Raw genomic sequence first — 11,984 nt, 5'->3', positions numbered from 1 at the left:
CAAATTGCATAAATTGTTCCCCTCCACCTCCACCCTGTGCTGGCGAGAATGCCTCTAGACGGGAGACCCACATCACATATGGTGGACTTGCCTGGTCATTAGACCATTCTGGTCTAAATGACCAACTCTTTGCTAACTCCTAAACTTGATTGGGGGTCTTCCCTCCAAAGTCACACTCCTACACCTAAACCTTCAAAACCAGCCTTACCCAAGCGCTGCCTACTCATTATAATACTTTTGGCAGCTAAAGCTAACAATTGCCAGGAATTTGAAAAAACCCAACCCCCCTCAATGGCAGGCTTTAATTCACCTAATCATGCACTTCAAGTCCATGGAAAGTTATGTCTATTGCTCACGACAACAGTATGACTAATCTAGGAACCCTGGGACTTTATTAGTGAAAAGAGAATATTATCACTCTTCTAATCCAGTAAAACATCTTAATAAGCACAAACAAATCTTACTCATCTTGTCTTTTTTTTCTCCTCCCCCCCTTCTATGAAACCTCCCCCTTTAGATACTTCCTCCTTTTATACAATTTCACACCTTAGCCTTAAACCTCCAATTCCCTTTCCCGAATTCAAATCATATGTATAGACTTTGACTCACATTGATTCATGTTAAAAACTGTTTCTCCACGATTGTGGATTATTGTTTACAAATGTCAAGTTTTATAGATAACTCTGTCTAAAATCAAATGTCAATCTTTGACCTAAAGAATTACAGGTCTCTTTCTTCCTTTTTATCTTCTTCTCCCCCGGAACTTTGAACAGGTGAGGAGTGTTAATGCCACCCTGGACAACACCAGTCTTTGTCATTTGATCAGAAATGTACTACTTCAGTGTTTGTCCTATAATCACCTGTAATGCTCTGAATCTTTCAATAAAGCTCTTCATAAATAAAATAAAAAAGTGAAGCTTACTTATTGACTGAGTCACAAATCAAATCATCTGTCTACTGTAGTTTAAACCAAACCATAGTCAGCAGTCTCACAAATTAAAAAGTGAATGAAGATTAGCTTTCAGTACATAAACGTTACAGGGATATAAAACCCAAAAAATGTTTTTATGATCCGGACAGAGCACACATTTTTTTCAAACTTTTCAATTTGAAGCTATTTTCAAATTTGCTTCATTCCTATGCTGTTCTTTGTCAAAGAGATACCTAGGTAGGTGTCTGGAGTACTACATGCCATAGTGCTGCCATTTAGTACTCTTGCCAATGGATAACATATATGCTCCAGACATGGGCAGACTTTTGATCTTATGTCCCTGCACTTTAACAAAAGATACCGAAAGAACGAAGAAAATGTTAAAAGTTGTTTAAAATTGCATGCTCTGTCTATCTGAATCATACAATTTTTTTTGGGGGGGGGTTCATGTCCTTTCCATCTCATTTGCCATTGGCTTATTTGTACCCTCTATGTATTGATCTAGTATGTATGTTTCAATATACTGTTTCAATAAATATATACTGTATATAAATACACATTAGTTATATAGTACTTATTTTTTTAATATCATATTTATTTGAAGTTTGTTTACACAAAGGTTTATATCTTTTGTTTTGGTTAGCAGAATTACATTACATTGTTGAATGCCCCTTCAATTGCAAAGGTTGGTCTCTCTTCACCTAAACACATAAGGGCATATTTATCAAGCTCCATAACCTGTCCGCCTGCTCTGAGGCCATGGACAGAAATCGCCAGAAATCAACCCGATCGAATATGATCGAGTTGATTGACACCCCCTGCTATTTGTCGATTGCAGGGGGCGGCATTGCACCAGCAGTTCACAAGAACTGCTGGTGCAATGATAAATGCTGAGAGCGAATGCTGTTGGCATTTATTGATGTGAAGCAGACATGATCCGCTATATCAGATCATGCCCCATAGTTCCCAAATGTCCCATATTTTGGATAAATAACTTATCAAACTCCATTCTTGGACCACCAGGCTCTGCCCTTATAAGCTCAAGTAGTAGAAACACACTAAATAAACATTTGGAGGTATGGAATAAAACAAAAAACAAATATAAAAACAATCAACTAGATTTAGAGTTTTGTCGGTAACAACCCGCGTAGCTAACGCTGTTTCCCCCCCCCCCCGCACCTTTTAAATACCGCTGGTATTTAGAGTTCACAGAAGGGCTGCGTTAGGCTCCAAAAAGGGAGCGTATAGCATATTTACCGCCACTGCAACTCTCAATACCAGCGGTGCTTACGGACACGGCCAGCTTCAAAAACGTGCTCGTGCACGATTCCCCCATAGGAAACAATGGGGCCGTTTGAGCTGAAAAAAAAACTAACACCTGCAAAAAAGCAGCGTTCAGCTCCTAACGCAGCCCCATTGTTTCCTATGGGGAAACACTTCCTATGTCTGCACCTAACACCCTAACATGTACCCCGAGTCTACACACCATTAACCTTATACTTATTAACCCCTAATCTGCCGCCCCCGCTATTGCTGACCCCTGCATATTTTTTTTAACCCCTAATCTGCCACTCCGTACACCGCCGCAACCTACGTTATCCCTATGTACCCCTAATCTGCTGCCCCTAACACCGCCGACCCCTATATTATATTTATTAACCCCTAATCTGCCCCCCCCACGTCGCCGCTACCTACCTACACTTATTAACCCCTAATCTGCCGACCGGACCTCACCGCTACTATAATAAATTTATTAACCCCTAAAGCTAAGTCTAACCCTAACACCCCCCCTAAGTTAAATATAATTTTTATCTAACGAAATAAATTATGTCTTATTAAATAAATTATTCCTATTTAAAGCTAAATACTTACCTGTAAAATAAACCCTAATATAGCTACAATATAAATAATAATTATATTGTAGCTATTTTAGGATTCATATTTATTTTACAGGCAACTTTGTATTTATTTTAACCAGGTACAATAGCTATTAAATAGTTAAGAGCTATTTAATAGCTACCTAGTTAAAATAATTACCAAATTACCTGTAAAATAAATCCTAACCTAAGTTACAATTAAACCTAACACTACACTATCAATAAATAAATTAAATAAATTACCTACAAATACCTGCAAATAAATACAATTAAATAAACTAACTAAAGTACAAAAAATAAAAAAAGCTAAGTTACAAAAAATAATTTACAAACATAATAAAAATATTACAACAATTTTAAACTAATTACACCCACTCTAAGCCCCCTAATAAAATAACAAAGCCCCCCAAAATAAAAAAATGCCCTACCCTATTCTAAAATTAAAATTGAAAAGCTCTTTTACCTTACCAGCCCTTAAAGGGCCTTTTGCGGGGCATGCCCCAAAGAATTCTGCTCTTTTGCCTGTAAAAAAAACATACAATACCCCCCCCCAACATTACAACCCACCAGCCACATACCCCTAATCTAACCCAAACCCCCCTTAAATAAACCTAACACTAAGCCCCTGAAGATCTTCCTACCTTGTCTTCACCACGCTGGGTATCACAGATCGGTCCTCCAGAGGGTCCCGAAGTCTTCATCCTATCCGGCAAGAAGAAGTCCAGAAGAGGCTCCAAAGTCTTCATCCTATCCGGGCAGAAGAGGAGATCCGGACCGACAAACATCTTCATCCAAGCGGCATCTTCTATCTTCATCCATCCGACGACGAGCGGCTCCATCTTCAAGACCTCCGGCGCGGATCCATCCTCTTCTTCCGACGTCCTAACACAGAATGAAGATTCCTTTAAGGGACGTCATCCAAGATGGCGTCCCTCGAATTCCGATTGGCTGATAGGATTCTATCAGCCAATCGGAATTAAGGTAGGAAAAATCTGATTGGCTGATGGAATCAGCCAATCAGATTCAAGTTCAATCCGATTGGCTGATCCAATCAGCCAATCAGATTGAGCTTGCATTCTATTGGCTGATTGGAACAGCCAATAGAATGTGAGCTCAATCTGATTGGCTGATTAAATCAGCCAATCAGATTTCTCCTACCTTAATTCCGATAGGCTGATAGAATCCTATCAGCCAATCGGAATTCGAGGGACGCCATCTTGGATAACGTCCCTTAAAGGAACCTTCATTCTGTGTTAGGACGTCGGAAGAAGAGGATGGATCCGCGCCGGAGGTCTTGAAGATGGAGCCGCTCGTCGTCGGATGGATGAAGATAGAAGATGCCGCTTGGATGAAGATGTTTGCCGGTCCGGATCTCCTCTTCTGCCTGGATAGGATGAAGACTTCGGGACCCTCTGGAGGACCGATCGGTGATACCCGGCGTGGTGAAGATAAGGTAGGAAGATCTTCAGGGGTTTAGTGTTAGGATTATTTAAGGGGGGTTTGAGTTAGATTAGGGGTATGTGGGTGGTGGGTTGTAATGTTGGGGGGTGGTATTGTGTTTTTTTTTTTCAGGCAAAAGAGCAATTTTCTTTGGGGCATGCCCCGCAAAAGGCCCTTTTAAGGGCTGGTAAGGTAAAAGAGCTTTTCAATTTTAATTTTAGAATAGGGTAGGGCATTTTTTTATTTTGGGGGGCTTTGTTATTTTATTAGGGGGCTTAGAGTAGGTGTAATTAGTTTAAAATTGTTGTAATATTTGTATTATGTTTGTAAATAATTTTTTTATTTTTTGTAAATTAGCTTTTTTAATTTTTTGTACTTTAGTTAGTTTATTTAATTGTATTTATTTGTAGGTATTTGTAGGTAATTTATTTAATTCATTTAATGAGAGTGTAGTGTTAGGTTTAATTGTAGATAATTGTAGGTAATTTAATTAATTTAATGATAATGTAGTGTTAGGTTTAATTGTAACTTAGGTTAGGATTTATTTTACAGGTAATTTGGTAATTATTTTAACAATGTAGCTATTAAATAGTTATTAACTATTTAATAGCTATTGTACCTGGTTAAAATAAATACAAAGTTGCCTGTAAAATAAATATGAATCCTAAAATAGCTACAATATAATTATAATTTATATTGTAGCTATATTAGGGTTTATTTTACAGGTAAGTATTTAGCTTTAAATAGGAATAATTTATTTAATAAGATTTATTTTATTTCGTTAAATTTAAATTATATTTAATTTAGGGGGGTGTTAGGGTTAGACTTAGCTTTAGGGGTTAATAAATTTATTAGAGTAGCGGTGAGGTCTGGTCGGCAGATTAGGGGTTAATACTTGAAGTTAGGTGTCAGTGATGTTAGAGAGGGCAGATTAGGGGTTAATACTATTTATTATAGGGTTATTGAGGCGGGAGTGAGGCGGATTAGGGGTTAATAACTTTATTATAGTAGCGGTGAGGTCCGGGCCGGCAAATTAGGGGTTAATAATTGTAGGTAGGTAGCGGTGACATTGGGGGGGGCAGATTAGAGGTTAATAAATATAATATAGGGGTTGGCGGTGTTAGGGGCAGCAGATTAGGGGTACATAGGGATAACGTAGGTTGCGGCGGTGTGCGGTCGGCAGATTAGGGGTTAAAAATTTTTATTAGAGTGGCGGCGTTGTGGGGGGGCCTCGGTTTAGGGGTACATAGGTAGTTTATGGGTGTTAGTGTACTTTAGAGCACAGTAGTTAAGTGCTTTATGAACCGGCGTTAGCCCAGAAAGCTCTTAACTCCTGGCTTTTTGCTGCGGCTGGAGTCTTGTCGTTAGATTTCTAACGCTCACTTCAGCCAAGACTCTAAATACCGGCGTTAGAAAGATCCCATTGAAAAGATAGGATACGCAAATGGCGTAGGGGGATCTGCGGTATGGAAAAGTTGCGGCTGGAAAGTGAGCGTTAGACCCTTTCCTGACTGACTCTAAATACCAGCGGTAGCCCAAAACCAGCGTTAGGAGCCCCTAACGCTGGTTTTAAAGGCTAACGCCAAACTCTAAATCTAGGCGAATGTTCTCAACTCTATTTACAAGCTATTAAAAAACAGTTGTAAAAATATACCAGAAAAAAGATAAACCTTTCCATAGAAATACAACTATTCTGTTGGAACATGTTATTACTTGTTAAGTTTCATCTAATGTTCTCATTTTATTTTTATATAAAACTAGACAATATGGTGGTATATTATTAGTAACACATTATGGCAATTATTTATTGTAAATAATGAACAATAATCATAGCATTTATTAACATAAATGTACTAAACATAAAATATAGTATTTGCTGAAACATGGGCATTCATTTTCTCAAAATTAAATGATTCCATAATCAGAAGTTTGCAGATGAAAGGCAGGGTTGCCTAATTCTCCTTAAAAGGACGTTAAACTCAAAATGGAGTTATCCATAAAATGTTTAATTATGCGCAGTAAAAAACGCTTCATAATGTACTATTATTTATTTTCCCACTTTCCTGTAATTTTTTTTTTTCCCCACTGCTTTTGGAGAGAGTGAAGTATGAACTACAGGAAACCTTTGACCCTACAACATTAAACACAGTGATTGATTTATCAGTGCAGGTTGCATTTATATCTGTCACAAATCGGCCACAGCAAAACACTGCACATTTTGCTAACAAATTAACAGTTGTAAATACTTTAGAATAATTTATTTTGCATGCAGATATGTTGAAATACAATGGTTAAACAATATATATATATATATATATTTATATATATATATATATATATATATATATTTATATATAAAACATTCAGGGCTAGATATCAAGGCCTCTAGTTATCAAGCCGTCAACCGCAAATACGCTGGAATTCCGCAGCGTATTTGTGGCGAGACTGATTCTCTGTAGTTATCAAGCCCTACAGCCCGGCAAAAGTAGAATCTAGTGACGACACAGATCGATGGTTACATCACTACAGATGTTCCGAACGCAAGTTCGGCACAATCTGACTACTTTTGGAAGTTATCAAATCCCTACCAGGTACGCTCGTCACTATTCCGGACCAGCGTACCTGGTTTTCAATCCCCCACCCTGGAGGCGGCGGATCCCATAGGAATCAATGGGAGTCTGACAGCAGCGGGAGCTCATGTTCGCTGCTGCCCGATATCCCATTGATTCCTATGGGAAGTGTCTGCACCTAACACCCTAACATGTACCCCGAGTCTAAACACCCCTAATCTGCTGCCCCCTACACCGCCGCCATCTACTTTATACTTATTAACCCCTAAAGCGCCGCTCCCGGACCCCGCCGCCACTCTAATAAAGTGTTTAACCCCTAAACCGCCGCTCCTGGACCCCACCGCAACTAAATAAAGGTATTAACCCCTAAACTGCTGCTCCCGGACCCTGCCACCACCTACATTATACCTATTAACCCCCTATACCGCCGCTACCTACATAAATTTATTAACCCCTATCCTGCCACTCCCGGACCCCGCCGCAAATAAAATAATTGTTTAACCTCTATCCTGCCCCCCCTACACTGCCGCCACCTACAGTACATTGATTAACACCCTAATCTACTCCCCCTACACCGCCGCCACTATATTAAATGAATTAACCCCTAAACCTAAGTCTAACCCTAACACCCCCTAACTTAAATATTATTTAAATTAATCTAAATCAATATTCCTATCATTAAATAAATTAATAATATTTAAAACTAAATACTTACCTATAAAATAAACCATAAGATAGCTACAATATAATTAATAATTACATTGTAGCTATTTTAGGGTTTATTTTTATTTTGCAGGCAACTTTGTATTTATTTTAACTAGGTACAATAATAAATTAATAACTATTTAATAGCTACCTAGTTAAATAATTACAAAATTACCTGTAAAATAAATCCTAACCTAAGTTACAAATTCACCTAACACTACACTATCAATAAATTAATTAACTACAATGATCTAAAATAAAATACAATTAAATAAACTAAACTATATAAAAAAAACCCCACTAAATTACAAAAAATAAAAAAATATTACAAGAAGTTCAATCTAATTACACCTAATCTAAGCCCCCTAATAAAATAAAAAAGCCCCCCAAAATAATAAAATTCCCTACCCTAAACTAAATTACAAAAGTAACCAACTCTTTTACCAGCCCTTAAAAGGGCTTTTTGAGGGGCATTGCCCCAAAGTAATCAGCTCTTTTACCTGTAAAAAAAAAGCAATACAATACCCCCCCCCAACATTACAACCCACCACCCACACACCCCTACTCTAAAACCCACCCGATCCCCCCTTAAGTAAACCTAACACTACCCCATTGAAGATCACCCTACCTTGAGCCGTCTTCACCCAACCGGGCCGAACTCTTCATCCGATGCGGGCACAAGTGGTCCTCTAGCTGGGCAGAAGTCTTCAAACGATCGGTGCAGAAGAGGTCCTCCATTCAGCAGAAGTCTTCATCCAAGCGGCATCTTCTATCTTCATCCTTCCGGCGATGAGCGGCTCCATCTTGAAGACCTGCGGCACAGAACATCCATCTCTGCTGACGACTACCCGACGAATGACGGTTCCTTTAAATGACATCATCCAAGATGGCGTCCCTTGAATTCCGATTTGCTGATAGGATTCTATCAGCCAATCGGAATTAAGGTAGGAAAAATCCGATTGGCTGATGTAATCAGCCAATCGGATTGAAGTTCAATCCGATTGGCTGATTGGATCAGCCAATAGAATTGACCTTGCATGAGACATACTTACCAAAAGACACCCATCCACATATAGCAGATAGCCAAACCAGTACTGAAACGAAAATCAGTAGAGGTAATGGTATATAAGAGTATATCGTCGATCTGAAAAGGAAGGTAGGAGATGAATCTCTCCAACCGATAACAGAGAACCTATGAAATAGATCCCCGTTAGGGAGACCATTGCATTCAATAGGTAATACTCCCTTCACATCCCTCTGACATACATTGTACTCTGAGAGGAACCGGGCTTCAACAATGCTGAGAAGCGCATATCAACGTAGAAATCTTAGCACAAACTTACTTCACCACCTCCATAGGAGGCAAAGTTTGTAAAACTGAATTGAGGGGTGTGGTGAGGGGTGTATTTATAGGCATTTTGAGGTTTGGGAAACTTTGCCCCTCCTGGTAGGATTGTATATCCCATACGTCACTAGCTCATGGACTCTTGCCAATTACATGAAAGAAAGTGCCTTTACATTGCTATCTATGAAGACAATGGGGTAGATTTATCATGCCCGGTGCACATCGATAAATGCCGACAGCATACGCTGTCGGCATTTATCATTGCACTAGCAGTTCTTGTGAACTGCTGGTGCAATGCCGCCCCCTGCAGATTCGCTAGCCGCTAGCAGGGGGTGTCAATCAACCCGATTGTATTCGATCGGGTTGATTTCTGTCCGCGGCCTCAGAGCAGGTGGACAAGTTATGGAGCAGCGGTCTTTAGACTGCTGCTTCATAACTTCTGTTTACAGCGAGCCTGATAAATCGGTCCTTGTGTGATCTCTGTAAATATATATGTATATGCTTATATACATATATATTTATTTGTCAATATGTGTATATAAATATATTAACACATAAATATATATTTACACTTTGCTGCCCATCGCTGCACAACTTACCCCCTTCACTGCGCTAGGTTCTCAGCCTATGGAAGCGTGCTATGCAATGCGAACGTGAGGTCGCGTTCACATTGCACCTAACTTGTAATACCAGCTCATATTTGCATGCGCTGGTATTACTGAGTGGGGCGCAAATATCGCACTCGCATAAGCTATATTTTGCACTCCACTCGTAATATGGCCCTCAATATCTTTTTCACTGGTGTGATTACACTTGTGCTGCTTTTTCTGAAACCTGTAAATTTGTAATATCCAAATTGTCTGCCATTATGATATTGTCGGCCTAGCCTTAGGTAATGTAAATGGAATGTTATGCGATCGTCCTGGCACAAAGGAATAAAAAGTCTATTTTTCCTGTGCTCATAATAAACATTCAGCAGCTGCATTTGTAATTCAGTCCGACAAAGTGTCACTTTTCAGATGGCACAGGAGTCCAGGAAGTGTGGTGTCTGGTAAATATAAAGTCTTATTGTAACTGGGCAAACCAGTTATTGAACATACAATAGTGTTTGAAAATATTTTCAACAATCCTGAAATCAAACAAACAAGGTTTAAAAAAAAATGAGGAAAAATTCAGCATCCCTAAATCTATTATTAAAAATATTTATTTATTTTTTGCTTATTTTTCCAGTAGAAATAGATAGATGTTTTGCTAGATCTTTAGAAATAAAGATAGATTTTTATTTAAATGGCTACAGACATTCTTGAATAAAGTAGGATGCTGAACAGTTTCTACTGGAGTGAACTGTATTGTATGAAATACAAAGGAACATTAATATCAGTCCAAAGAAAACATTTTCTACCTGTGTTAATGTGGGTGTGGAAATGCAATACATTTCTTTTGAACTGATAGATCTCAAATTAATATAGCACCCAACTAATTTACTAATATTTATATAACTAGCTTTTTATATCCAGCAGTGCAAATGACATCTAATGGTCTATGCAGTGTATGTGGGTTTTAAAAATAAGTGCAAAATATTATAGTAGATTAAATAAATGTAACAGAAAATAAAATAAAGATAGCTAGCGATATTTATAATATAGTAGTATAGGGAAGAAAGAAGCAATTAAAATGAGCTAGAACATAATATAAATATATATATATATCAAAATAGTATGTAGACATAACTTTTGTAGTGCACATTATTCTGGATAATCGTTGATATCAATCACTGCCATTATATGAAGAAATATTTTGCCATATGAAAATTAGTAACACAATAACGGCGAGCGCATTGTGAGACCGGAAGCGGAAGTAGTCAGTCGCACACACGGACACACGCTAGGAGTAATCGGCGCCAACATGAGTCTGCTAAACAAGCCCAAGAGTGAGATGACCCCTGAGGAGCTTCAGAAGCGTGAGGAGGAGGAGTTTAACACAGGGCCACTTTCCGTACTGACACAGTCTGTGAAGAACAACACACAAGTCTTGATCAACTGCTGCAATAACAAGAAGCTTCTGGGGAGGGTCAAGGCCTTTGACAGACACTGTAACATGGTGCTGGAGAATGTGAAGGAGATGTGGACAGAAGTGCCCAAGAGTGGGAAGGGAAAGAAGAAATCTAAACCAGTCAATAAGGATCGTTACATCTCCAAGATGTTCCTACGTGGTGACAGCGTCATTGTTGTGCTGAGGAACCCTCTACTGGCAGTGAAGTGATGTCGCCTTGTTTCGCTCTGCCCTGTACATGATCCTCCCCCTAGCTCTAACCCTGCTCTCCCTCTACCCTAGACACAAACTGTTCTCCTCCCCGATCAGTGTGACCACAGCAGTGACAGTCTAGTCCTCTGACAAGACGTGGATTTGCCACATGACATACCCCAGAGATGCTTAGTGGTACTAGGTTGTCCTTTGTTAATTATCTTTTAGTTTTGTTTTTTTTGTTTGTTTTTTTTAAATAAAGAAGTTTCCAGAAAAAACAAAAAACAAAAAAAAAAAACTAAAAGATAAAACACAATAAAAATAAAACACAATAACGGCTAGATCACGAGTTTTGTGGGGTTAGGCTGTGCGGTGCTAACGCTCATTTTTTTCTTACCTCCCTTAAGCCAACGCTGGTATTACGAGTTTTCTGCAAGCCGGCGTTAGCCTCAGAAAAGTGAGCTTGAGCAAAATTTAGCTCCACATTTCACCTCGATACCAGCGTTGCTTACGGTAGCGGTAAGCTGGCAAAACGTGCTTGTGCACGATTTCCCCATAGGAAACAATGGGGCTGAGCTGGGTGAAAAAAAAACACCTGCAAAAAAGCAGCGTTCAGCTCCTAACGCAGCACAATTGTTTCCTATGGGAAAAGAAAATTTACGTCTGCACCTAACACCCTAACATGAACCCCGAGTCTAAACACCCTTAATCTTCCACTTATTAACCCCTAATCTGCCGCCCCCGACATCGTCGCCACCTACATTATACTATTAACCCCTAATCTGCCGCTCCGGACACCGCCGCCACCTACATTATACTTATAAACCCCTAATCTGCTGCCCCCAACATCGCCGACACCTACATTATAGTTA

The 11,984-nt window shown here is 39.1% G+C and overlaps 1 protein-coding gene across 1 annotated transcript; it reads left to right on the top strand.

Moving 5' to 3' along the window:
- Positions 1-10,708: 10,708 nt before the first annotated feature.
- On the top strand, positions 10,709-11,243 carry LOC128649881 (small nuclear ribonucleoprotein Sm D2-like). The gene has a single exon (XM_053703410.1). It carries the CDS (start codon positions 10,774-10,776, stop codon positions 11,128-11,130), a length of 357 nt encoding a protein of 118 aa, XP_053559385.1. The 5' UTR covers positions 10,709-10,773; the 3' UTR covers positions 11,131-11,243.
- Positions 11,244-11,984: the final 741 nt, after the last annotated feature.

Source organism: Bombina bombina, chromosome 2, assembly GCF_027579735.1.
Source record: "Bombina bombina isolate aBomBom1 chromosome 2, aBomBom1.pri, whole genome shotgun sequence".
NCBI classification, from domain to species: Eukaryota; Metazoa; Chordata; class Amphibia; order Anura; family Bombinatoridae; genus Bombina; species Bombina bombina.
Note: the sequence above shows the minus strand (reverse complement) of the source record. Positions and strands in the feature narration are given on the sequence as shown.